General features: G+C 36.3%; 1 protein-coding gene across 1 annotated transcript; it reads right to left on the reverse strand.

Annotated features, from left to right (window-relative positions):
- Positions 1 to 1733: 1733 nt before the first annotated feature.
- roraa (RAR-related orphan receptor A, paralog a) lies at positions 1734 to 26524 on the reverse strand. The gene is made up of 10 exons (XM_073831654.1): positions 26476 to 26524; positions 26274 to 26359; positions 21956 to 22097; positions 18101 to 18496; positions 17287 to 17408; positions 16444 to 16576; positions 14182 to 14289; positions 10981 to 11091; positions 10791 to 10903; positions 1734 to 8618 (listed from the first exon to the last, which is right to left on the reverse strand). The coding sequence occupies exons 1-10, from the start codon at positions 26522 to 26524 to the stop codon at positions 8454 to 8456; spliced, it is 1425 nt and encodes a 474-aa protein (XP_073687755.1). The 3' UTR covers positions 1734 to 8453.
- Between the last annotated feature and the right edge of the window lie 863 nt (positions 26525 to 27387).

The raw sequence follows: 27387 nt of genomic DNA on the forward strand, positions 1-27387 counted from the left end.
TATAAGAAAATGTTTCCTAATTCCATCAACCAATTTCAAAATGCATTTAAATGACTAGGTTGTAGCCTACTTAAGTGGGCTACAATTAAATGTGGATACGTCTTATTTATATATTTATTTTACTTTAACTTTCAATCAAATTCTTACAAAAAATAACCATGGATTTACTTCAAATAAACCCAAAAGAAAACACTTGGTTTACTATGGTAAACACAAATTAACCATGGTTTTGCTACACTAACCATTAACCATGGTATTTGTAGTAAAACTGTGTTTATACAAATGGTAATCAATATGCCAAAGATGTAAGAAGCTTTGACTTTTTAAACTGACACAGTACCCATATTTTCCTCAGTCCTTAAATGGTCTGTTAATTTAATAGTTTCTGAAATCTTCCTCTGCTGTTTGAAGATTTCTCAGTAGGCTTGTTCACTAGATACTAAATAATACCGTGTCTATGGTATTTTAGAGAAAACTGTGGTTATTTTATAGTGTTTTTTTCATGACGCACTGAATGTAAACAATGCCAATAAACCGAACAAAACTTGCATATTTAGCTGATTATTGTTGCTGAAAATGGTCAATTATTGTCATGTTTGGGGCTGTACTAATCGGTCAGACCAGGAAAAAACATTTGGAGTACTATAGACTGCCAAAATTTATAACAAATCAAGGAGAAGAGTGCAAAAACTGTCTGAGGAACAAAAGGCGTTTGTGGTTGGCCAAACTGAACCAGGATTCCAAAAACAAGAATCTTCATTAGTGTTTGTTCTTAACATTTTCAGTCAGGTAGGTGAAATATTGAGAGGGAAATATTAGGCTTGATTAATATCTTGATTAATACTGCTTGTATGTATCTTTACCACCTATTAACTTTAGTTTGTCAAATAATGCACTTCTCTATATAATTTAGCAGCTTCCATTTTTTTCCATGGTTAAGATAACATATTAGCAGAACGTATTCAGTAGTACATTAACTGTGCATTCCGTACTGTTGTTTACATCTAAGTATCACCAATATGGCCAAACATCTGGGTAACTGACAAAACCGTGATGTAAGTGCAAACCCTCTATCTTAATTTTAAGTTTTTGCATCAAAAAAATCAATTTCAACCGTTATAATGTGTTTAAATTACTAAGGTTAATACTTAAGTACAATTAAAAGTGGATACCTCTTATTTATATACTTATTTTACTTTATCTTTAAAATATGTTTGTGACGAGATGCTTTGACTTTTTAAATTGACGCAGTACCTATTTCCTCAGTCCTTTTCACATTTTGTAATAATTTAACAGTTTAAAACGGTTTGAAGATTTCACATAAACACACACATTAGTTTTGTTCACTAGATATAGTAAATGGTATTTTATGGTATTTTAGAGAAAACCATGGTTATTTTTAGAGGTGGACTTCTGATGTGTTGAATTAATCTTTGGAAAGAGGCCAGGCTGGAAAAGTCGCCAAAACCCCTCTAAAACCAGCCTGCTGACCAGCTAAAACCAGCCAACCAGCCTAGGCTGGTTTTAGCTGTTTTTTTCACCAGGGATGTTTTTGTTGTTATTTCTTGCTGACTGACTTTTCTGTTAATAACAGCTTTTCAAAACTGTTTCCACTCAATCAAGATCTCATAAATGATGTTGTTTCTCCACTTCCATCTTTTTCCTTTCTTTTAAGGTTGTTTGGAACTTGCTTCAAGCATATGAACTGTATAAAGAAGTATGACACACATTGATAAGAGCCCATTACAAGCGGTAAATTTTATTATGGGATAACAGCACATAAAGCACATCTAAAATCGATGTGTCCAATGCACTTTTAATAAAGGTAATATTAAAGGTACAGTTTCTAAGTACAATATAACAACATTCATATTAGAATGAAAAGTATTTAAAAGACAACATTAAATTTCTTATTTTTCTTTACAGCGGTATTTACAAAATGAATCAAAATACTTATTTTCATATTTAAGAATCAGACAAACAGAAGGAGCAAAACCACTATTGAGAAGAGACTATCTCCTAAAGAGAGTTCCAAAGAGCTGAATAAAAAGGTACATGATCGACTGTCCCCATTTTAAGATCAGTAGCAAACATGTGACGTAAAAATATGTGACAACCGCAAACCGCTCTCTGCTTTTTTCTTTCCCCGCAGGAGCAAAATCCTGTCCCCCGTCCTGCCCCAGCCCTTGTGCCCTCCCCTTCAGCTCAACAAGAAATAGAAGTGTAGTATGCATCATTTTACATACACATGAACACTTAAAATACATTGCATTAGTCATTTTGTTTTATAAACGTCAACTTAAAACCTAATTGGCAGGAAACAACAGGGAGAACACGGAGTGGATTGTCTATTGTCCGCCACTTTGTCTCTGCAAATATCCAAACGGGGTTCGCGTTTAACATCCAACCAGGGTGCAACTGACCGGATGCAATGTCCCAAAACCACGTAAAGTTGTTCGGAGGAAACGAAAAAGAAGCGTCTGAGAACCTCAGAAAATGCAGGACATCACAGAGACAAGAAAATGCTGTTTCCATGGCTATAAACAAACATGAAATGCCTCAGTTACATACAAAAAGACGGCAGATGAAAAGAAAAGTCGGTAACACAAGACAGAATTCACCTACGTGTGCAAACACAGTCATTTGAGTACGTGAAAACGAACGAACGAATAGAGTTTCTGCATCCTGCACTCAGCGTAGTTTGCTAAGTATTATTGCAAGTAGATTCTGCCTTGCTACAAAGATAAAAGCAGGAAGTTTCGCACAAAACTTCGTACAACTGCCTTTGTCCTGTACAGTTTATAACACTTAACCGTTGTGTGTGTATGTAAGTGTAAGTGAGCGGGGGGGGGACAATGTTTACAAAGCGTGTTTTGGGTGGAGTTAACAAAAAAATGGAGGGAGCCAAAAAGCGGCAGACAATCCGATACTTTATCGCGTGTTTAAAGTCCTTCCAGCGCCAAATACAAGAAAATAAGCACTGGATTAGAAACTCCTCCAGCTACAGTTTCGAAACAATCCAAGGGAAACACAATACTGCTGCTTTTTTAATTTTTAAGCATGAACAATCATCCTCAGTTGCGAAAAAATTTTAATTGCGAGATTTACTTAGCTGATACTTGCTAATAATCTTAAAAGTGGGAAGGAAACAAGCCGCGTCCCAAGTCTAGCACACTGATACAGGTACTTGCTGGGTATTCGAAAGTAAATTTACCACTATCTTTATCTTTATCATTATCGTTATTACCGTTAATTATTATTATTATTATTTATCGAGTCCTAATATCAAGAATGCATCAATACTCAGTGAAATGAATGGACTAAGAGGGTGGCCTAGTCTATGAATCCATAATTTTTGTTCACAAAAGTAACTTACCTAGCACCACACATCAGTATAACACAAAAATTAATGTCCGCACACCCTACCGCTAATCGAACTAAGTCTAAAAGAGAGAAGTATACTCAAAACAGAGATATTGTACAGCATGATGTGTCTGATAAAACAGATAAATATTTGCACTGAGCAGGTCTTAATAGCAGTATTTTCTTCTTACCTATACAGACAGAAGTTACAAAGTTACTTTTATACATGTGATCGATAGAACATTAAATATCGTGAATTAAAAGCCGAAAGGAGGACAGGGAAACGTAGCTGTACAGTTTACAGGCCATTTGACGTTCGTAGTTCTCCACCCGGGAACAGAACTGGTCAATATACAAATAAACAAACAAACAAACAAAAATAAAAGAGCGAAAAACCCAAAGCCAAAAAAATCCAACGCGATAAATAAGAAAATGTATTTACATGCAGATGTTCAAAGCCTATGCACAAAATGAATCATAATACACCATATATATTATTGCTTGACATTCGATTATGGCTAAAGACTTCTTTTCGTCTATTATCTAAACATAGTTCACTTTTAATAACGCGTCAGCTGTGCTTTCGGAAAGGAAAATGATTGACGTAAATCGCAGTAACACTTCAACCTTCAGCTCGAATGCTGTCGCGAGCATGACACGTTCAAAAATAAATGTGCCTTTCGGTTCGAACGTGAGTGCATAGGCCTTGCTGCGTTTGCATAACTCTAATCGAAATTAACGTCGAGGTGCAGTGTGTCATGCTTGTACAGCCTCGTCAAGGGATTCAAGCTCAGTGCTACGAAAAACATTTGAAAATCTTGGGAAATAAACGTAAGATCCTACATACAATTCACCATCTCACCCTGCTGCGTCTGATCTTTTAAAGCCTTGTCTGGGGGTTTGACCCTAAGCGAACATTACGAATAGCACAAACACACACACAGTTCCGCTTGAACGCGCTCTCGCGTCCACGTTTGGATGTATATTGCTTCTCACCACGGTTGAAAAAGAATTTCGTTAAACAATTTACAAGGGAAAATGTGTGGATCTTCCACCGATCCACAAATCCGGAGGTGTTTAAGTACCTTTGCTCGTGTTAGAAAAAATAAATTTGTCCCAAAGTTCTATCCCATAGCATATTGCTTTAAAAGTCTAATACAAATGACACCGACAAAACACGACATGCAAAAAGTGGTAAAACATGACTTTACTACAGCGTCCGTGGTGTTCGAACCGACTTGAGGATCATTGGACAGGAAACAGCAAAGCTTGTTCATCAAGGGGACTCCACAGCAGTGGTTACCCTGTAGAAACCCGTATTTGTCACGCGCGACGATTCGCCCGCGCGGACGTCTGAAGGTGGAGCAAATCGTGAAGAGGTATTTGGCACATAGACTCGAACAATTATGAGTGACGATTAGAACAAATCCCCATCCAGAGAAAAACAAAGCTGGGAATTAGCGTAGCACGCTTGAGGTTGTTATCTTGCTTCGTTGGATTTTCGGAAAGTCGATCTTGGAGCCTATGGAGGGGCGACTAAATGAAATGAGACGTTTTGCATTGTTCTTCTTCTCTTGACTTGACAGCAATCATGCTAGTGAATAACAGAGTAGGACTTGGGCCCGTAATTTGAGAAAGATGATAAAAGAGATGAGTGTTTGTTCCCATCTGTACTTTAACATCATTACCAGGTTGTTTTGGGTTAAATTCTGTTCCTAGTGAGCTGCCTTCCTGCCTGCTGTCTACATAGGCAGCATCCTATTGATTCCAATGGAGTTTTACGCTCTTCACCAATACATTCTGCGCATACATGACTTTTTAAATGTGACCCTGAACCACAAAAGCAGTCTAAAGTAGCATGGGTATATTTGTAGCAATAGCCAAAAATACATTGTATGGGTCAAAATGATTGATTTTTCTTTTATGCCAAAAATCATTAGGATATTAAGTAAAGATCATGTTCCATGAAGACATTTTGTAAATTTTCTGCTGTAAATATGTCAAAACCGAATTTTTGATTAGTAATGTGCATTGCTAAGAGCTTCTTCTGGACAACTTTAAAGGCGATTTTGTCAATATTTAGATTCTTTTCCCACCCTCAGATTCTAGATTTTCAAGTTTTCATAGTTGTATCTCGGCCATCCCTGGTGAAAAAAACAGCTAAAACCAGCCTAAACCTGGCCAGGCTGGGAAAGTGGCCAAAAGTCCTCTAAAACCAGCCTGCTGACCAGCTAAAACCAGGCTGGTCATAGCTGGTCAGCAGGCTGGTTTTAGAGGGCTTTTGGCCACTTTCCCAGCCTGACCAGTCTGGCCAGGCTGGGAGACCAGCTAAAACCAGCTACTTCCAGCTTAAACCAGCTAAGACCAGCCAACCAGCCTAGGCTGGTTTTAGCTGTTTTTTTTTTCACCAGGAAAGCTTATTCAGCTCTCAGATGATGTATACATCGCAATTTCTAAAATATTGAGCCTTATGACTGGTTTTGTGCTCCAGTGTCACAAATGTAACTAGATTTAACTATTATTTATCACTTCTTTTTGGTATTGAATGAAATATATTCATATCTATTGACTAGTGAAATAACGTTTTTACAAATTCTGTCGCAGTACATTATGGGCTTGCCTTAAAATTTGGCCAGAGTGGAGTAGTTTTACTTCCAACCCATTTGAGACACATTTTGTGTCCGAAGCACAGCTAAAATGCTGTCTAGGTAGGCAGCTCATTAGGTTTTTGAACTGATTTTGTTATCCCTGCTCGATTATTATTCAATATTACTCTCCCTGAGCCTTGTAGTACACAAACTGCTGATTTACTGTATGAAGAGTTAAATATGAACCTGGATTGTCAATCAAAGATTGATGACTTATATTTTGTCAAAAAAAAGTTATTTATCTGTACTCAACATGGCATCAAGATCAAATAACTAAGTTTTAGATATAGTTTTAGCAACATAGAGCTGACTAACGCGTTTAAGCTACCAGTTTCAGAATTGAGTTAGACAGACTCTTCCCTGAGGAAAATACTTTGTGTCATAGGGAAAACAATGATATGAAGCTACCAAGATCTACTCAAAAGTTTCTCAAAATGTCAGTTAGCAGGTCGTAAACGTGATCAATGAAGTTTTTTTCTGGATTACATTGGGATTTTCTAAACGCCACAACATAGTTTTACTGGAATGTTACAATACAACAAATTTTTTTTTCAGACTTAAAAAAGCAGGAAAGACCACTATGGCACATTCAAGAGACGTACAAACACGCGCAACACACAACAGTTAGGTTTTCCAAAAAATAGCACTGTTACTACCATTGTCTTGTTCTTTGAAAAAGACAACAACAAAAAAATCATTAAAAAAACACACAGATTCTAATTATTGCAGGATTAAGTGCTATATCACCCTTCGTTCTTTCCCTTTTTCTTTCATAGGCTTCTTAAGCACTGTACAACATTACAAAAATAGAGGATTTCAACCAGACAAGGCTTTGAATATTTCTCTTTTCGTTTTTTCCCACTCTTACGTTCCCGACGAGCGTTGTTGCTGGGCAAAGACCCTCACGAGAGCCGGTTTAAGATTTAAGACTCCTACACGGCTACCACTAGATGGAACCATTAAACAACATGGGATGTGTGTGGAAAAAAGGGTCTGTTTGTATCCAACAGCTCTTTAGACTTGGTGTGCTTAGGTTTTCATAATGGGATGGCATTTATTTCTCATTTAAAGGTGGCAGACGATATGTATCTGCTACATAGATCACGTGATCCGCCTTTACCCAGCACCAACCTCCGCCTCGCGCAAATAAATACACAAACACGCACGCAAACACGCACCCACCCTCAGCAGCGTTAGGGTTTCAGCACTCGTTCTCCATAACCGTGGTATTTATACATGCAACACAACACTAGGTAAATATACAAGTCTTAAATTAAAGAAAGGTGCAAATAAAAGTGCCTTATCAATTTTTCACAATTAAGAATAGTCTAGCTACTAATATCATACATGTTATTTAAAATAGATTCTATAAACTTTTTTTTTTTTTCTGTATAGTTTGTACTTATGATCGTATACCCTGTAACACGTTAGAAAACAGGTGGAATGGACCCTTGCATTGCATCGATGTTGGTGGTCGGACCGTTACGTTACGTTAACACCATTCCAGAGAGGGACTTAATAGCAGATGGCCTTAAACGATATCACTAAGCAACTATGATAGATGGAGTCTCTGACGGCTAAAAAGCAATCGCGACTAGAATTACCAGAATTCTACGTGGTTCCTTCTTTTGTTTTTTGTTTTTTTTTTCTCGATTGTCCGTAGAAAGGTGCTGTTTTGTCTTGACTCTGCATCACACTCCTCCTCCGTCCATATTTCTCTTCCTCTCTCACTTCATAATTTTCTTCATTCAGTGCTGGTTTGACATCCCAAAAAAGAAAGAAAAAATCCAAGCACACAGGGAGGAAAAGAACCAACCACGTATTTTTCTACGTAGACTTTTTTTTGCTGCTACAACAACTGCTGGAACAGTTCGGATAATCGACTTTTTGATCGCAACTTTTTTTTTTCATGTTCTTGGCTTGAAAAGGGCTTCTGTGTTCCGCCGGATTCCAGGCGAATGCTCTCTGGGAATCGTTTTTCCTGTTTTGGAAACGAGTCAAAACAATTTATGCTGATCGTGACAAATCGCCAAGGGACCGTTCTCGAAAAACGAACGCGTGGACTCTTCAGGTTTCAGCCGGAGAGAGAAAGAGAGCGAGGGAGCGTTCAGAAAAGAAAAAAAAAACAAGTGTCTTCATCTTCTCATCCTCTCCCCTGGGCTCCGAATCCCACCTGTGTCAGTAAAAGGAGGGAACAAACCCCAAAAATAAACCGCTGGAGTCAAACCCAGTCCATTACCTCCTCCCCCAAGGAAAAAAAAAAACACAAAGGAAAAAAAAAAGGGGAAAGTGTGTGTGCAGTGTGTCGTTCGTCCGTCCGTCTGTCCGTCCAGGTGTTTGTTTGTGTGTGTATGTGCAGGGCACTGCTTAAAGTGTCTCAGATTTATGCTTGACATTCCCCACGGTGTGAATTCCCCTGAGCGGGGTGAGCGCGGGGAACCGCTACCCGTCAACAGGCATGGACTGCTCAAAGTCTGATCCGAACAACTCCTTGTACAAGGGGGGGAAGTGGGCACGCACAATGTCTGGGTATATTGCTTTGAATGCCGTCAGCTTTTCCGTATGCCGGCTGCACAGGGCTCGCAGCGTGGAGACTTTGCATATCAACTGCAGAAGGAGAGAGAGAAAGAAAGAGAGAGATTTTAATTTGGTGGAAAGGACCCTGTGGTACTGGGTCAAAAGGCAAAAGGCAGACCCTCTAATCCATAGACACAACACAGATGGTCCCAGGTTTTTCACATGACATTAGCTAATCTTACGGCTGCCAGACCAAACACAGAAATTCAAATTGACCCTATTTGCTTTCTTAATAAAATCTCCCTGGCCTTATAATGCAAGAGCTTCAAACAGGGGGGCCGCAAAAATATTACAAGGAAAAATGGATTTTCACGTTTGAAGCTGTTTCACACAACAGTATTTAACACATTTGTGACCCTGGATCAGAAAACCAATCATAAGTAGCACAGGTATATTTGTGGCAATAGCCAAAAATACAGTGTTTCAAAAGAAAATCATTAGGATATTAAGTAAAGATCATGTTCTATAAAGATATTTTGTAAATTTCCTACTGTAAATATATCAAAACGTAATTTTTGGTTAGCAATATGCATCGCTAAGAACTTCATTTGGACTTTAAAGGCGATTTTCTTAATATTTAGATTTTTTGGCACTCTCAGATTCAAAATTCTTAACTAATATTGTCCTATCCTAACAAACCACACATCAATTAAAAGCTTATTTATTCAGCTTTCAGATGATATATAAATCTCAATTTAAAACAAATTGACCCTTATGACTTGTTTTGTGGTCCAGGGTCACATTTAACAAGTAGCACTACAATAAGGTGGCATTTGTTAACATTTGTTAATGTATTAACTAACGTGAACGAGTGATGAACGATAGATTTATCACGTTATTCATTCATATTTCGTTCATATGTCGTTCATTGTTTGTTCATGTTAGTTCACAGTGCTTTAACTAATGTTAACAAACGCAACTTGTGTTTTAATAACGCATTATTCATTGCTCAAATTAACATTAACTAAGATTAATAAATGCTTTAGAAGTATTGTTCATTCTTAGTTCATGTTAACGAACGTAGTTAACAATTGATCTTTACTTAATATCCTAATGATTTTTGGCATTATTGGATAATTTTGAGCCATACAATGCAATTCTGGCTATTGCTACAAATATACCCGCGCTACTTAAGACTGGTTTTGTGGTCCAGGGTCACAATTAATATTTATTTAAAATATGTAAATGTAATATTATACTATAAAGATGTTATTCTAAATCAAATGATTGGCATATGTTGACATTATACCAAAGCAAATTATTGAATTATTTATCTAGAAAATATTTACTTTAAGTTTTACAATTTTACAGAAAATTTTAGCATCCAGTATTAGTCAATTTAAATGTATAAATCTCTATTATTATTAATAATAATAATTATTTAATCATTTTGATTCATTTAATTTTGATTTCTTTTTTGATTTCTTTCTGTTAAAAAATAAAATCAATTATGAATAATTAAATCAGTGTTATTTTTAGCATTATTTTCAAATCAATTAATCACAATTAATCGCATCCAAAATAAAAGTCTGTGTTTATATAATATGTGTGTATGTGTATATTTATATCTCTATATATAAATATTAAGAAATATTTACACACACACACACACACGCACACACACACACACACACATATATATATAATATACTTACATATTTACATATATGAGATATATGAGTCAATCATATATATCAATATATATTACATGTATTTCTTAAATATATACATACATGTGTGTTTAGTTATATATACATATAAATATACAAATTACACACACCTACATTATAAAAGATTTTTTTGGATGCGATTAATCGCAATTAATCGATTTGACAGCACTAAAAAAACTCCATTAAAATAATACAAATTACAAAAGCACAACAAAATTACTCAAATTAACAACAAAACAGGAAATATAAAAATAAAAGCTAATTAAAAAAAAGAATTTCATAAAAGTATATAAATAATGCTAAAAATAACACTTTAGTCTCATTTATTCAGCTTTCGGGTGATGTATATATCTCAATTTAAAAACTTTGACCCTTATGACTGGTTTTGTGGTCCAGGGTCACAATTAATATTTGTAATATTTTACATTTATTCAAATAAAACAATATAGAAATAAAGAGCAGTATATATACATAAGATTATAGATGACACATCTAATGACATCATATCCTGTTCTGTTTGTGTGTACAGTACCTTTGTCAGTATGCCGTCCTCTCTGTGGTTCTTCTGTAGAACATGTTGGAGGGCCAGCTGGATCTTCTGCTGGAGTTTCTCCACCTTCACCTTCTCCTGGAGCCAGGATCGATCTGAACACAAACCCATTAAGGTAAACAAGGGATTGTGGGTAATATATGGGTATGCTTTAAGACAGAACCAGGCTCACCTGCAGACATCAACACGAAGGCGGAGAACAGGGCGATCTCGTCTTCAGAGAGGTGCATAGAACACAAGTTTTTCCCAAACTCGAAGACGGAGCTGATCAAGTCGTCGCAACCTGTCACCGTGGAGACAGAGAGAAAGAAAAAAACAGTGAAAAAAAGAAAGAGTCACGAGCGGGTGAGACGGAGCAGTAGACAGCGTCGTGTAGACACTTGATCTTTTAGCATGAGATGTCGGAGTGGCGCAGAGGTAAAAACAATACAACACAATCCTTCAGCATTACGGAATGATTTTTCCCTCCATGTTTTTTTCCCCCCTCTCCAAGCTAATCATGCTTTGGCGAATGAGAGGGGTTATGTAACCATGACTGGGGTCACTAACAACACTGAATAAAACCCATGACTCAGAGCTCACGCAAACACTGGGAGATAGTCGACAGAAGCAGTTCTCAAACTTTCCAAGCCAAGCACCTCCTAGACACAACAATGTTCCCTCTAATTTCGTCTTTCATTTTGAACGCAAGCATTCAGACTACAGCAACGTTCCATCATTTTCAAATGTGGAAAGATCGCACTAAAACAAAAAACAACACTAGAAAGGATTGCACTGTATTTAAAAAAATGTAGTCAAAACACATGAATAGTACATATTTTTATATTTTAAGAATTAATAAATATACTGATTTAAAGGTCAAATAAAATACAATTTTGCCCCTTATATTAATTATGGCTTGAAAACTGTTTAATACAACATTCATGAAGTGATTTTGTTGGTTATAGCGGTACAAATCTATATTGGACTAATAAATAAATCAGATTCTAAAAATTAAGCATTAAAAATGGCAAATAATTTAAGTGAATTTAAGTGAAATATCTTAAGTTGTGTCGAATACTATTTGTTCACATATATATGTATATATATATATTTACATATTTAATACATATTTTAGCATTATTTGAAATATTTAAATATATTTAATAATATACTCTTTAATATGACTTCCTTCAAAAGAATTATATTATTTTAATGTGCTATAATTGAATATGTTATATTATAATATAATATTATATAATATAATATATATATATCACATATCATATATAAAATATATTTGTATTCTTTTTATATAAAAATATATAAAGTATATAAAATATATATATTTATAAATTATATTTAAAAATTCTTTAATAATATTTATATATATATATATATATATTCTAATTAATATAATCTGTACTAATATTTGAAATAATTTTCTTTATTATATATTATTTATAATATAAAATATTTATAAAATAAAGCATAAAGTACTATTTGAAATTATATATTTTTTCTTTATTTATATATAAAAAATATATATACGCAAAATAAAATATATAAAATATATATTTATACATTATATTTGAAATTATATATATATATTTTTAAATATAAAAATAATATATATAAAATAAAGTATATAAAATATATATTTCTAATATATTTGAAATTATTTTCTATTTTATATATATATAATTTTTTATATAAAAATATATATAAAATATATTTGAAATTATATATATATTTTTCTTTCTAATATAAAAATATATATAAAATAAAGTATAAAGTAATATTTGAAATAAAATAAAATATTATATATTGCCTTTTATATCAACCTTGAAAACTTATTATGTATTACGTTATATTTTGACATTGTTAGTTACAGTAAATCGATATTAGACTTATAGATATTATAAATTAGGCAATAAAAATGGCAAATAATTATAAAATAAAAGTTCACTTTTTTTGCTAATTGACTTTAAGGTCATATAAAATGATATATTGCCTTTTATATCAATCACAGCTTGAAAATGTAAAAAATTGTTTTGCTAACATTGTTAGTCTCAGACACGTAAATCTATTTTAGACTTGTGGATAGTAGAAATTAGGCATTGTGTTGAACATTTCCATATCCTGTGGAAGAATCTCACTAAAGCTAAAACACACAAACACCGCAGCAGTAATATTTACAAAGCATTGCGCTGTATTTGCATGAATTAATATGCTCATGTTGCATTCGGTTTCAAACACATAAATAATAAATACACTTTAGATGATTTTCCTGTCTGTTTAGAATCATATCTCGCCTTTTATATCGATTGCAGCTTGAAAACATTGTCGAACACAGCGCCTATTAAGTAATAATGTGAGTTTTAGATGCACAAATCTATATCAGACTCATAAATAAATCAGATATTGGAAATTAAACATTGAGAAATGATAAATAATTTAAATAAAACATCCAGAGTGTGTTGAGCACCACCTGGGGGCACTACGCCACAGTTTCAGTTTTCAAACCAGTTTTAAAGCTACTGGTTTAACACATGCAGGCTTGTTAAATGCGACAGGAATAAGATATTGCGGTCGTTATAAGGCTGAGAACGTCTGTGTGAGATATGACTGAATGTTGTCTCGTAAGCTGTGACATCTTTATGCCTAGATTTCTCATATTTGTGTTTGTTTTGGCATTTGGACAGTTTTCAGGCCTCAAAAGGTTTGCATAATGACAGAGAAGAGATTTCACTAATGTCACGGCATTCAAACATAAATGCTATTTGCTTACTCTAGAAAAATTCTACGCCCAGGCTACGGCTGCGTGGATGGCGGGTTTGATAAAACACTCCTGGTAGACACTCAATCTTGCTTATGCACTTCCAGACGCCCACCATACGCAGCAGCCACAGCCGCGCTACTGCAATCCTGAGCCGCATCCTCAGCGAGGAAAGTTTAACTCCAGGTGTGGCAGATATGAGAAACTGGTGCCGACCTGGTGAGCTTTATTTGCTTGTGTAGACTCATGGTCCAAAATTAACACTCAAGTGCCAAATGAGAGTAAAATTGCTATTTTATTTCATTAAAAAAATGCATTTCATGCATTTGTATTCCTTCTTTTATGTAAATGTTATATAAAATATAGTATTTATTTATTTGCAGTGGCAAATTTTGGCTCTCTGCGTACAAGTGTGTATACAAAACAATTTCAACGTTGCTTGCAGTTAAGCAAATTGGCTTCTGCCCGCATTTGAATGCTGTTGCCGTGTGTTAAATGAAGCCTTAGTTGTCAGTTCGAACAAAAAGGGCACTCTAAGCAACACACTCGCATATAATATTCCAAACACAGAATTTCCACTTCACATACCAAATTCAATCGGGTTTCGTAACTCACCTAATGACTTAAAGACATCAGTCCCCGCATACTTTCCGTCGAAATAGACTGTGTTGTTCTGAGGGTCGAAGGCACGGCACATTCTGACGAACACCACCTCCAAAGAGCCTACGCACAGATGAAAGAAAAGCAAAATGTGATTTTATATAATCAAAAACAGATAAACTGGAGAAATATGGCAAGGCAAAGGCTTTTATTTGCATTTTCAGAGTTTATACAGTACATGTTGCATTCTCAACACTGCCACAAGGGGCGCAATAGCAAAAATTTGTTTAAACCGTCTTCTTCCACAATGACTTTTCTCATTCAGGTTGATTATTATGATGGTGGAACAACAATTTGATGAGAATTTAGCTCAGTAAGTTAGCTAAGCTAAGCTAAAGTTTATAGTTAGCTATAGTTAGCTACACATGTGGTTTAGACATTTGGTTCTATGTTTGTTATGTAACGTCAGTATTTGTATTCTTGCTTAAAGTGTTTTTCTAACCATAAGCAGTGTGTTTATATCATAACAAGATACGTTAAAAACAGATATTCTAGAGAAATATGTGAAGGCAAATGCTACTAACTGCATTTTTTTTTTTTTTTTTTTTTTTTTGCTGTTTTTACATGCATTCTCAGCACGGCCACATGGGGCGCAACAGCGGAAATTAGTAAATTTTCTCATTCAGTTAGATAACTGTGATGGCGGACCAACTATCTGATGAGAGTCTTGCTCAGTACGCTAACTAAGCTAAGCTAAGCTAAGCTAATGTTTATAGTTAGCTATAGTTAGCTACACATGTGGTTCAGACATGCAATGCTAGGTTTGTTATGTAAGGTCAGTATTCGCATTCTTGCTTGAAGTATGTTTCTGGCCATAAGCACTGCCCTGCTGAAAAAAACAGCATATGCTGGTTAGGTAGGTTTTGGTGCTGGGATGCTGGTTTTAGCTGGTTTATGCTGGTCCTTTGCTGGTTTATGCTGGTCCTTAGCTGGTTAATGCTGGTCCTTTGCTGATTTATGTTGGTCATGTTGCTGGTCAAAGTTTATACATGCATTCTTAGCACTGCCACAAGGGGCGCAATAGCCAAAATTAGCATAAACCATCTTCTTCTACAATACGTTTTTTCATTCAGGTCATTCAGGTCAATCTCACTCAGTAAATTAGCTAAGCTGTCGACATGTTCATTGTTAACTACCTAAATCATAAGACATGTCGTTTAATGGGGCTAGTGAGGCTATGTATGTATATGAGGCTAGTATTTGCATATTTGCTTGAAGTATGTTTCTGGCCATAAGCTGTGTGTTTATACTGTATCATAACGAGGACCAGTATCATAAAACACAGCTTTATTAAGTCACCAATCATCTGATGTTTTTGAGCAGTGCTCTATGTGTGTGTGTTTGACTCAGGTGGAGTGTGTTGCTGTTATTGTTGTGAGTGGGAGCAGTAATGCTACAGCGGAGTGCTTTGGTGAGCACAGGCTTAGAGGATAAAAGCCACGTAATAGAAGCCATTACGGAGCTTTAGAAAGATGCCGGTGGTTTAAAATATCATGTCAGGAGAGAGCGCTCACTCAGTATTTTGTTAATAATTTTGGTCGGGCCTGGAACAAACAGAAACACTGAAAGCTGTTGGGATCATAACAGGGACGTTGTATGAGTGTGATGGAGCACTTTGGTCCATTATTCGTGAGAAGATAGTGTGCAGCAGTGGATATCATCTCAATAGTGCCTTATTTTTCAAAGAGCTGACAGATCGTCCCGATACAGTTTTTCTGTATACACAAGAGATACTCAGCTGAAGCACGGCACCACCTGCTGTGTGACATTGGCTGCGTTTGGAATGGAATACTTGCATATTGCTTACTGTGCAGTATACTATTTTAAGCAGTATGTAAAAAAGTGTGGAGTATGCAATAATAAATATTTCAAAGAGTAGTATTCTAAACTGTCGAAATGTAAAATTGCCTTAATTAACGCTTTTCATAAAAAAACAAAAACGAAAAAAAAAAAAAACGTTACCTTCTACGAAAATTGTGAGATAAAAAGATCTCTTCATTTTTATTCCATTAAAGATGAGATGTAAACTCACAATTTAGACTTTTTTCTCAGAATTTCTTGCCAGAAAAGGGCTTTCATAGTATACTGGAAATTTTGGCTAATGCAAGTATGCTATTCTAAACGTAGCCACAGGCACTGCAGCAAAAGGATTATTTGTGTTTATGCCCTGTAAACTAAACTGGGATTGGATGATGGTGATGTGAACACACACTTTACCTGCTTTGAGAAGCACTATCTGATCATTCTGACAGAGCTCCATGAAGCCGTCGATGCGCTTGGCAAACTCTACCACATACTGAATGGCCTCTGTGATTTTAATGGCACACAACTGCCACATGACTTCCCTGGGCTGAGAAGAAACAAAAGAAACAACCAGTTTCAACAAGCGGCCATATTCTTTAGTAGCAGTTTATTTTTTCCCTAAAGTACACTTATAATCTTAGTCAAGGCTTCTTGGACCAAAAACGTCAAAATTAAATTTTACATGACCATTTTATACCCTCCCACTGCACATTTAATATATTTCGATACATTTATGATTGGCTAATCTATACAAACTGGCATATTTTAAGAGAACACAGTACTCTAAAAAGGATAGTTCAACCAAAAATGAAAATTCATTTATTCATGTCATTAATTACTCACCTCATGTCGTTCCAAACCTGTACGACCTTTGTTCAATCATCAGAACACAAATTAAGATATTGTTGATTACAACATTCTTGAATGTTGTAGTTGCGTTGCTGTCTACGCAGGGTCAGAAAGCTCTTGGACTTCATCAAAAATATCTTAATTTGTGTTCCGAAGATGAACGAAGGTCTTACGAGTTTAGAACAACATGAGGGTGAGAAATTAAAGACAGAATTTTCATTTTTGGGTGAACTTTTCCTTTAGCCACCCAAATGACTGTCCATCTTATTAATGCAACCAGCTAGAACATTTTTTATCTCAAAATCATCACCACATCAGTGTCCCTGCAAGTTATGACATTAAATTGCAAACATCCCTGTCCAAAGCTTCTGAACATCCATAAGTGGTTCTTCAAGAACGTGTGTTTACCTTGTTCTGGTAGCTCTCCACCTCCTCCTGAAGGAATGCCTGCCAGGTCATCTGCTGAAGTTCTTCTCTCAGGTACTGACACGTCTCCATGTGGGACTTGGAAATGTTCTGGGCCAGATGTTCTGAAACACAAACGCAACATACCTTCAAAAAACCTCCGTCGCGCTTGACTGCACTTAACGTACAGACATATTGAGCTGTACTATATATACATGTGGTACGAGATGGCATTTGTTTCCCATTAGCGTTATGAAGAATCTCTTCCTACTGCTCTATTCATTTATGTTTATAGAAAAGATCTTTCAAAAGATGCAGTGTTTTATTTGCATCTCCAATCAAAGAGCTGCAGTGTAGCGGTATGTGATTTAAAGTCGATTTAGAAGCTTGTTGACCGTCTGTGTTTCTGAACAAGAGGAAAATAGGGCAGTACTTCAAGTATAAAAGTAAAGAGTGTGTGTAAATTCACATGAACAAAGGTCATATTTGCTTTCAGCAAGAACGAGCAAATGGAGACGAGAGAATGAAAAAAAAACACAGTATAAAAATTCAATCATGTTGAAAACACATCTGTTAAAAGGAGTCCCAGAGCAGGAGGGGAAGCTAAAAAAATGATTTCCCTTGGCGCGTGCCCTGCTGGATCCTGATTGGCCCTAATTAATGGAAACTAATTAGAAAAAAAGAGGTTCTTTTAATGAGTCTTTGAGATGAGTCTCCAACCTAATGCTATTTTAAGACACCTTTAGCGACGTTTGCCCCACGGTTGGGTTCTTCCCCCCTAGTACCCAGAATCCCATTCTCCAGAATTATCACTTACCCAACTCGGCCATGGAAACAGTGGGGGATGTCTCCCCATTGGTGAAGGAGCAGTAGGGGAAGAAGCCAGAGCCAGGGGTGAAGTCGCAGATGGGCTCCGGCTTGATGCCGTTGATGTCCAAGCCGGACTGGTCGGGTGAGGGTTGGATGTCCAGGTAGAAGCTGCTAACACCAGAGTCGGGTTTGGTGCCGTCGGGCGTGTGGCCATTCATGTAGCCGCTCAGGTCATCGTGGAGCTCAGTCAGACCATTGGTGGAGAGGCCATAGGTCGGGGTAAGGGGTTCGGCCTCACCGGGCTGCTGCTGGTGGTCCCGCTGTTGCTGCTGGAGCCGGTGTTTCTGGACTTCCGCATAGAGGCTGTCCCGCTGTTTCTTTGACATCCGGCCAAACTTCACCGCTGTAGAGGAGTGAAGACAGTGGATTAGAAATCTCTCTTTAACTGTGACTGCTTCCATTAATATAATCGAATGCATTCATAAAAGGTCAATCTAGGCTGGTGGACCAACCATAGATTATTTTACGAAACGGCAATTTCATATGAATTCATGTGGAAATGTATGTTTAAAAAAAAGGAGTAAGCATGAAGGTCCTCCCCTAAAACTAACCACCAGTGGGGCATAAGCAGATCATACAAAATTGTACAAATGAGACATCAATTCATCTAAACTTACAATAGTTACGAATTGCCTTGAGAATGAGCTGAGTTGACTTGAGTTTGATTACTGAATGTGCTTATTACAGGGACAATCCCTTTGGTGCAACCCAAGTTTACACGTCTTTGGGACAATGGTGGTAGCGCATAGCTCAGTGTTTATGTTGATCAAACCATCAACCTTTTGGTTTCCAACCACCAATGTAAAAACCACCAAGATGACTTCACTTCAGCCATTGTTACTCAAGAAACAACAAAAGACACAATCTCTTTTCCCTGAAGACTCTGACCTTTGAAGGAAAGCTTAGTATAGCAGCATAGAGAATAAAACTAACTCCCAGGAACAGGTTTTAATGTCTCTCAAAGGGTATTAGCAGTGTATTGGGTCAAAAAAATGTTGTACTTGGTAATAGCATTAGCTTTCTCCTGCTGTCTACTTGCTAAAATGATCCAAGAACAGAAGACCTGACTAGCATGAATCATCAATTTACAGGTGCTCATAAAAAGGAATGGCCTTTACTCGCAACACCTGGAGGAAGTGGCAGAGAGTCTGTTTAGCTTAAAAAGAAAGAGCTGCTACGGCTTCAGTCTGTCTTTGAACTGGGGGAGTGTTAGAAGAACAGGAAGCTGGGGATGAGATACAGTGCGGATCAGATATAAGTGGAGATCAAGTGTTCGTAAAAAGGAAAGGCGCCTGGCAGAGGACAAGCGGATCTACTGATGGATGGAAAAAGAGATAAATGTACTGGAGAGTTTAGTGGAGAATGAAGGGGATAAAGAGGCTTTGACTGTTGGAGACCAGAGCAGAGAAGATGAGACAAAATGAAAGAGGAGGACAGGAGAAGAGACAATATGTAAGGAGAGAGAAAAAAATTAAGGATGTAAAGAAAGGAAAGAAGACAAGTGAAGATCAGATAAGAGGAAATAAGATGAGGAGAGGGACATAAATCTGCAAAAAAAGGAGATGAGAAAAAAACTAGTGGACATGTGAGACTTGAGAGGAGACAAGATGAGACTTGAGGAGACAAGACAAGATGTAAGGAGAGGAGTAGACAGTAGAAGAGAAAATATAATATGTGGAGAGGAGATTACAGGACAGGACTGGAGACAAGACATAAGAAGAGAAGATCAAATAAGTCAAACCCAGACCTGTGAAGAGGAGACAAGATGAGATTTGATGATGGGAAGAGACAAAACATTAGAAGAGGAGACAAGAAGAGAAAAAACAGGAACAAATGAAAAGTAAGGAGACAAATTGAGATTTTTTTAGACAGAAGTGAAGTGGAAGAAGAAAGAAGTAGAGATGAGAAAAGAAGAAATTCTTAAAAGAAATAAGTTGCGATTTAAATAGAGGAGATGAGAGAAAACTGGTGGACTTGAGAGGAGACAAGATGTAAGAAGATGAATGGATAGTAAAAGAGACAAGATAAGATGTGGAGTGGAGAGGAGATGACAGGACTGGAAACAAGACTTGAGAAGATGAGACTAAATAAGGCAAACCCAGACTTGTGAAGTGGAGACAAGATGAGATTTGAGGACAGGGGAGGAGACAAAACATGAGAGAAGGACACAAGAAGAGAAAAAAAAAACAGGAACAAATGAGAGGTAAGGAGACAAAGTGAGATTTGAAGACAGTAGAGTGGAGATGAGAAAAGAATAACTGAGACAAAATTAAAATTGAGAAGACAAAAAGAAGATTTGATTAAATAAATGGTGATATGAGAGATGAGACAAAATGAGATTTGTTGACGGCAAAGAATTGAGATTAAAGAAATTAAATTGCGATTTGAATAGAGGAGATGATAAAAAAAACTAGTGGACATTTGAGACTTCAGAGGAGACAAGATGAGACACAAGACAAGATGTAAAGATGACAGGACTGGAGACAAGACATGAGAACAGGAGAACAAAAAGGCAATCCCAGACTTGTGAAGAGGAGACAAGGTGAAATTTGAAGACAGTGAGGAGGCAAAACATGAGAAGAGGACACAAGAAGAGACAAAACAGGAACAAATTAGAGGTAAAGAGACAAAGTAAGATTTGAAGACAGAAGTGGAGATTGAAAAGAGAGTTGGGAAGACATAAAGGAGACTTAAAGAAAGAAATGGAGATGAGAGAAGAATAAATGAGACAATGAGAGAGGAGACAAAATTAGATTTGTTGAGAGGTAAGAGTTGAGATGAGAGAAAATGAGACGAGTGACAAGGAAATGAGATTAAACGGGAGAAGACAAAATGATATTTGGAAAATGAAGAGGAGACAAAGGAGAAGAGAACAAAGACGAGACAAGAAGACAGAAAATAAAATGAGATGTGAGCAAAATACACGAGATGAAAGGAGACAAGTGAGGTTTTTAGAAGTAGTACAGGATCAACTGAATCTGAGGCATATGAATGAGTCTGAGTGGGTCGTCTCAGACATGTGTGTGTCTGGGTAACTCTGTCTCCGTCCCCGTGTAAGGAAGGCAGATGGGGACTGGTGAGCTTCAGTCGGAGTGAAGTCAGAAGTCACCTTGCCTGTCCTGGTTGTGTGTGAGAGAGCAGCCCGGTAGACTCGGAAGACCTGGCCTGATTTCATCCTCCTGTCACGGGCCGTAGTCACACAGCCCAGCCGGAGGCCCAGCAGGGGGCCTCCACCCACACACACACACACACACACACACACACACACACACAAACATATTCTCACCTGTGCTCCCGTTAATGCTGCTCACCTGCATTGGCTTTAATGAGCCTGTTTTAATGATGCTCATTTAATAAAAGCTACTTGCTGTCAGATTCTCCACCCTGAGTGAGCATGCCCCGCAGTCCAGAACCACAACTGCCTCTTAAATTCATCTTGTCACAAGTTTGAAAAATTAATGAGTAATGGGTGCCCACTACAGAACAGGTACTCTAACTAGTCTGACATGGCGAGACGGGGGACAAAGGTAAGTAGTGAATAAAAGTAGAAAAGGACAAATCTATATAATGTATTTTAATTATTCACATTTTTATTTCATGGATTGTTCCATTTTTTACTTTATTTATTGCGCTCAGGATTTTCTTAGGCCGTAGCTAGAAAAAAAAACAAAAAACACTTGCTGTCAGGTTGCACGTTCACTTTACATACTGATCCGTTTGGTATTTTGCATGCATTTGATGTTCTGTATCTGTGGAGACTCTGTTCTCCCTCTGGTGCCTGCTGTACTGGACACGGACTTACCATCACGTGACATGCCCACGGCCAGACACTTCTGCAGCCTGCAGTGCTGGCAGCGGTTCCGGCTGGTGCGGTCAATCAGGCAGTTCTTCTGACGCGGGCATGAGTACGCCGCATTGCTCTGCTGACTCCTCCTGAAGAAACCCTACAGGCCCGAGAGACAGACAGAGAGAAGGTTAGTTAACCCATTCACAATTCAACCATAAGTCAGCCCCACCACCAAAAATATATTTTAGTTTTTAGAATGTATTATTATTATTATTATTAATTAATTATTATTATTAATTATTTTTGCTAAATTAGAGGGATCATACAAAATGTATGTTATTTTTTATTTAGTACTGATCTGAATAATATATTTCAGCTGTGGATCATTCATGCAACAACACAGTATTACGAATCAAGTGTATGTATACTTTTGAACAGGGTCATTTTTATAAATTGCACTATTATTTTTTTGTGGACTATATGTAAACATATTTTATGTAAGATCTCTCATTCAGGTCAGTACTAAATATAAAATAACATGCATTTTGTATGATCCCTTTAATTTGGTAAAACAATTCTGCTAGGTGTATGAAAACTTTTGACTTCAACTGTATATATATATATATATATATATATATATATATATATATATATATATATATATATATATATATATATATATTAGGGCCGGGACTTTAACGCGTTAATTTAGATTAATTAATTACACAAAAATAACGCGTTAAATTTTTTTAACGCATTTTAATTGCACTTAGTTTTGCACCGCGGAACGTTTCTTACTGGATGAGATTCCGCGGACCGATTATACTGGAGCACCAACTAGCGTTTAGACAAGCTGCGTCCGTCCTAAATAGTATTGTATGTCCCAAATCGTAGTATGTTTAAAAAATTATTCCAAAGATTCCCGGATGGTCTACTACTTAACGATCAATGCACACTCTTAACAGCTAATATTGCCCGCAACACACTGCGCCGTGAACGAGGATTCGATTAGAACTACAAACACGCATAAAAAGTGTTAAAAAACTACAAACATGGAGGATATACGCGACCAACGGACAGGTAGAGAAAGGGGTTTACGTGATAAATAATCAGTGTGTAACCTGATAAAAATTTTTTTTTTAAATGTTATCCGCGTTATATTCCATGTGCAGCAACATTTATAATGATAGGTTTGGTCATTAATGTTTAAATGCATAATTAAGCAAACACAAGAGCAGAGTTCTCGGCATGAAAGACTTGTTAAAGAACGTGCCTCTTGCTACACTTAATGGCAATATTGCATTAGTCTGTTGGACTTGGTTGAACAAAAATAAAAAATATTTTGTTGCTTAAGCTTATGTATTCAGTCATTATTCAATGGTATACTAAAAATCCATGTAAAAATCTTAATTCTCACTGTTCTCAGGTCAAATATTTATATGCGATTAAAATGCGATTAATTTCGATTAATTAATTACAAAGCCTCTAATTAATTAGATTAAATTTTTTAATCGAGTCCCGGCCCTAATATATATATATATATATATATATATATATATATATATATATATATATATATATATATATATATATATATACAACATTTAAAATATTTATAAAAAAAAAAAAAAAAAAAAACTATTTATTCTATGTTTTGGCTCTAGGCTATCACAAATATTCTTGCAATTTTGAACCAAGCTTCATTTATGTAAGCCATGTGTTTATGTTAGCAAGTGTATCTGATAATTTTCTATTGTAAATAAACATTTTATCAGGCTCCCATGTTAAGGTTCAGCAAATTTACTTTAATGGCAAAGCTGATACTCAATGTCTTAGGTGCAAAAATGTCCAATAGTATTTTCATAGGAGCCTGATTTAAAAAAAAAAGAAAAGCTAATTTGAAAGTAAAAATATCAGACCGATTTAGAGGCTTTTGCATCTGAAGTCTTTAATTATACTTTTTATTAATAGTTTTAATTAGTTTTTAATTAGACACTTCCTGTTTTTATTAATAATTAATTTTTCATGAAGTTTTTTTTAAAAGTTCTTTTTAGTATTGTAATGTCATTTTAGTTACATCATGTTAAAATGAGAAATATTACCTTGGCAACTGAATTGAAAGAATTATATAAACATAAGACATATATACATACATTTTAGTTAACATGTATTTCAAATAACGTTTTTGGTAAATAGTTTATTATTTTTTAGTTTTAGTTAACTATATAGTATAACTATAATAAAACTGTAATAACTATAATAATCTCTCTGCACAAAAATGTTGAGGTAAAAACAACCCAGTACTGGATAAAATATATGCACAAATATTGCTTTGGAAATATGGAACGATTGTTTTGACCCAGCAACTAAAGCTTAAAAGCATAACCTCAACTATTGCTTAAAAATAACTGTACTTCTTGCATCAAATGAACCCAAAATAGGTTGTAAATTAACATTTATTAATATGTTCAATCAATGAACAATTCAATAATACTTTTTTTAAAATTGCTTAATAATAAATGTTCACCTTTTGATTATTGCTGATGCCTCTAGTTATGTTTGTCTCATTTTTAATTTACAACATTTTTTTTTTAACCAGCCATATAGTAATCATTAAATCTCTTTTGAAAGAAAAATCTCAGACAGACTAAGTTTTCAATTTAAAATTTCCTGTTTTAATTTAAATGTTTAATAACATTTTGATAGTTTTTTTTGTCATTTTTATTATTATTATTTTTTATTATATATCTTTTATTTTAGTTTTAGTTTCAGTTCAAATTTATTTTAGTTAACTTTTTTACAATCTTAAAAACAATGTGTAGAAAACACACCTCCATGTCCAGTTAAGGACAAGACATTTTGTTTTCTACAGACTTATATGTTATAATTACACAATTTGTGTCAATTATGTACACAAAATGACACAAAACATTAAAAATTAAACTTTTTGACAGTGTAAATAGTTTTTAGTTTTTAGTGTTAGTTAAAACTAAAATAACCTAACCTCTAAAACAACCACACTTAATTAACCTCAAATGGATGGACATGTCTCTATATCTTACAAACACATATTTCACATCAAGTTCTCAAAAGAACAACACTTCCAAGGCAAACTCTGAACAGATGGCGGCAACTCTACAAACGCTTGCCTCGATCATATAGACGTTCATCTTCAGTCGCTATAGATCTGAACAACGCATGTTTCACCGAGGTGACTATAAAAAGCAGTTTGGAACGGTTATTTTTCCTCATTAACAATTGGCACGGCTAGTTCCGAGACGGCCGAGAAAGCTAGTAAATAATGGCGAGTTTGCGCGAGGTTATTAATGTTGAATAACAGAGCCCGAACCCGGTGGGTGCCTGCTAGGGGGGGAAGGAGCGGGCGCCCACGTTGAGTTGATTTCTCATCCCTTTGACTTAATGAATTGATTCCAGCTCGTCATTAACACACCCCACTCCACAGCTCCATACACATATGTCTTAATTAGTTGCTCATTGGCTGTTTAATTACTAGAAAACAGCTGACAGCTGCCAAGTTGCTTTCTAATGGCAGCCATTATGAAAGCGGGGTAGGACTGCCGGTGACAAGCAGCGCTCCTTAATAATGCTATGATTTATGGGCCGGAGCGGTGTGCTCGCACATATCATTAAATGTCTCTCTGCCTCGAGTAATTAGTAACCATTAAAGATACATTTCAGCAGTTTATTCTTCAGGGTTGCGCGTTTCTGCCGCCGAGTGAGTGACGGAGAGAGATGCTGAGCAGAGAGTCTGTCTATTGTACGGGAAAACAACCAAAAAAAAAAAAAGCGCCGTTCAGGAGCCGCGTCCGCACGTTCGTTTCTGCTTGCCGAATGCTAATGAGTCGCTCCGGTGACAGGCAGCAAACAGGAATACACAATAAGCACAAAATTCCTCTTTGCTGAGTGGACGGCGTGTTTGAAAAATGCACGAAAAGACGAGCTTCGCTGGGAACGAACGCGGTTGCAAAACTGCTAACGACGTACTGTGATCCAAAGCGCTTCCTTTCTGACAGTTTTATTAAAAAAGTGCAGCAGAAGGTAAAGAAAAACAAGACACAGGGATTATATCGTCGCTGTATTGTAATTGTGATGTTTTTAGCAACATTTCATCCTGACTGTGAGTTATTAACACTCTGGCGTGTGAATTCCAAAGTCCTGTAAGCACAATACTGCATCTTTATCTTGCTTAGAAAGACAATAAACCCAAAAGAAACTTTGTTTTTTTTCCCAGAACGTCTCATTTGTTGGCTTTTCCCGCTTTTTCTTTGTCACGCGCCGTGTGGCGCGCTGACAGGGTTGTTTAGCTTCTTACCTTGCAGCCCTCGCACGTTATCACGCCATAATGGATGCCTGATGATTTGTCTCCACAGATCTTGCAGGGAATTATTTCGATTTGAGCTGCGGAGAAAGAAAAGAGAGAAGATACTGTCAGGATTTTTCACTGTCACCAGTCACCGCGCAACACCTCCTCCACGGCTGCATGTTGCGACATGAAACGGCGCCGAGCTTCAAACGCATCACGTCCCTGCCACCCTCGGCTGCGGCGTGTTTGGAGGAGGCCATCCTGACTTTAAACAGAAAACCCTCAAAAAGCACGGCAAACGTGATGTCAGCCCGTGATTTAGAAACAAATGCAGTCGTAACAAAGCGCCACTGTTCCCCGCAGAGCCTTTGGGCAGTAATAACGGGACAAACCCAACTCTTTACCACATGACTGGACCTTTCCGCCACTGGAATATCCAATAAAACCAAGTGGATCATTTCGTCACCAAGAGGCCTAGCGCTGACACAAGAGATCGTAATAAGAAGGCTTGAGTGTTTGTTAAGGAAAAACGCCACTACATCACCAGAGCCATAACGTTTAAAGTAAACAGAGGCTTTTTTTTGTACATTTAAAAGGATATTTATCCAAAAAATAAACATTTTGTCAGCATTTACTCACCCACAGGGCTTATTTTTGTATTTTTTTGTGGAACACAAAAGCAGATGTTTAGCAGAATGTTCACGCTGCTCGTTTCCATACAATGAAAGTGGATGGTGACCAAAAAACAACACACACGCACATCATAAAAGAAGTATATGTGATCCAAAGTAGCATGGGTATATTTGTAGCAATAGCCAAAGATACATTGTACGGGTCAAAATTATCGATTTTTCTTTGATGCCAAAAATCATTAGGATATTAAGATCATGTTCCATGAAGATATTTTGTAAATTTCCGACTGTAGATATATCAAAATTTTTGAGTAGTAATATGCATGGCTAAGAATTTCATTTGAACAACTTTAAAGGCAATTTTCTCAATATTTAGATTTTTTGCACACTCAGATTTTCAAACAGTTGTATCTCAGCCAAATATTGTATGATGTATAAATCTCAATAATTAAAAAAAAGATCCTTATGACTGGTTTTGTGCCCAGGGTCAC

Source organism: Garra rufa, chromosome 25, assembly GCF_049309525.1.
Source record: "Garra rufa chromosome 25, GarRuf1.0, whole genome shotgun sequence".
Lineage (NCBI taxonomy): Eukaryota > Metazoa > Chordata > Actinopteri > Cypriniformes > Cyprinidae > Garra > Garra rufa.

What these genes read in the sequence shown, in the direction of transcription:
- roraa (XM_073831654.1), bottom strand. Translation starts at nt 26,524, where the DNA reads ATGGCCTCCTCCAAACACGCCGCAGCCGAGGGTGGCAGGGACGTGATG. An exon ending in TGATGTCTTTAAGTCATTAG is followed by an intron (nt 11,092 to 14,181) that starts GTGAGTTACGAA and finishes CCACGGTGACAG; the next exon opens with GTTGCGACGACTTGATCAGC. An exon ending in AGGACGGCATACTGACAAAG is followed by an intron (nt 8,619 to 10,790) that starts GTACTGTACACA and finishes CTCCTTCTGCAG; the next exon opens with TTGATATGCAAAGTCTCCAC.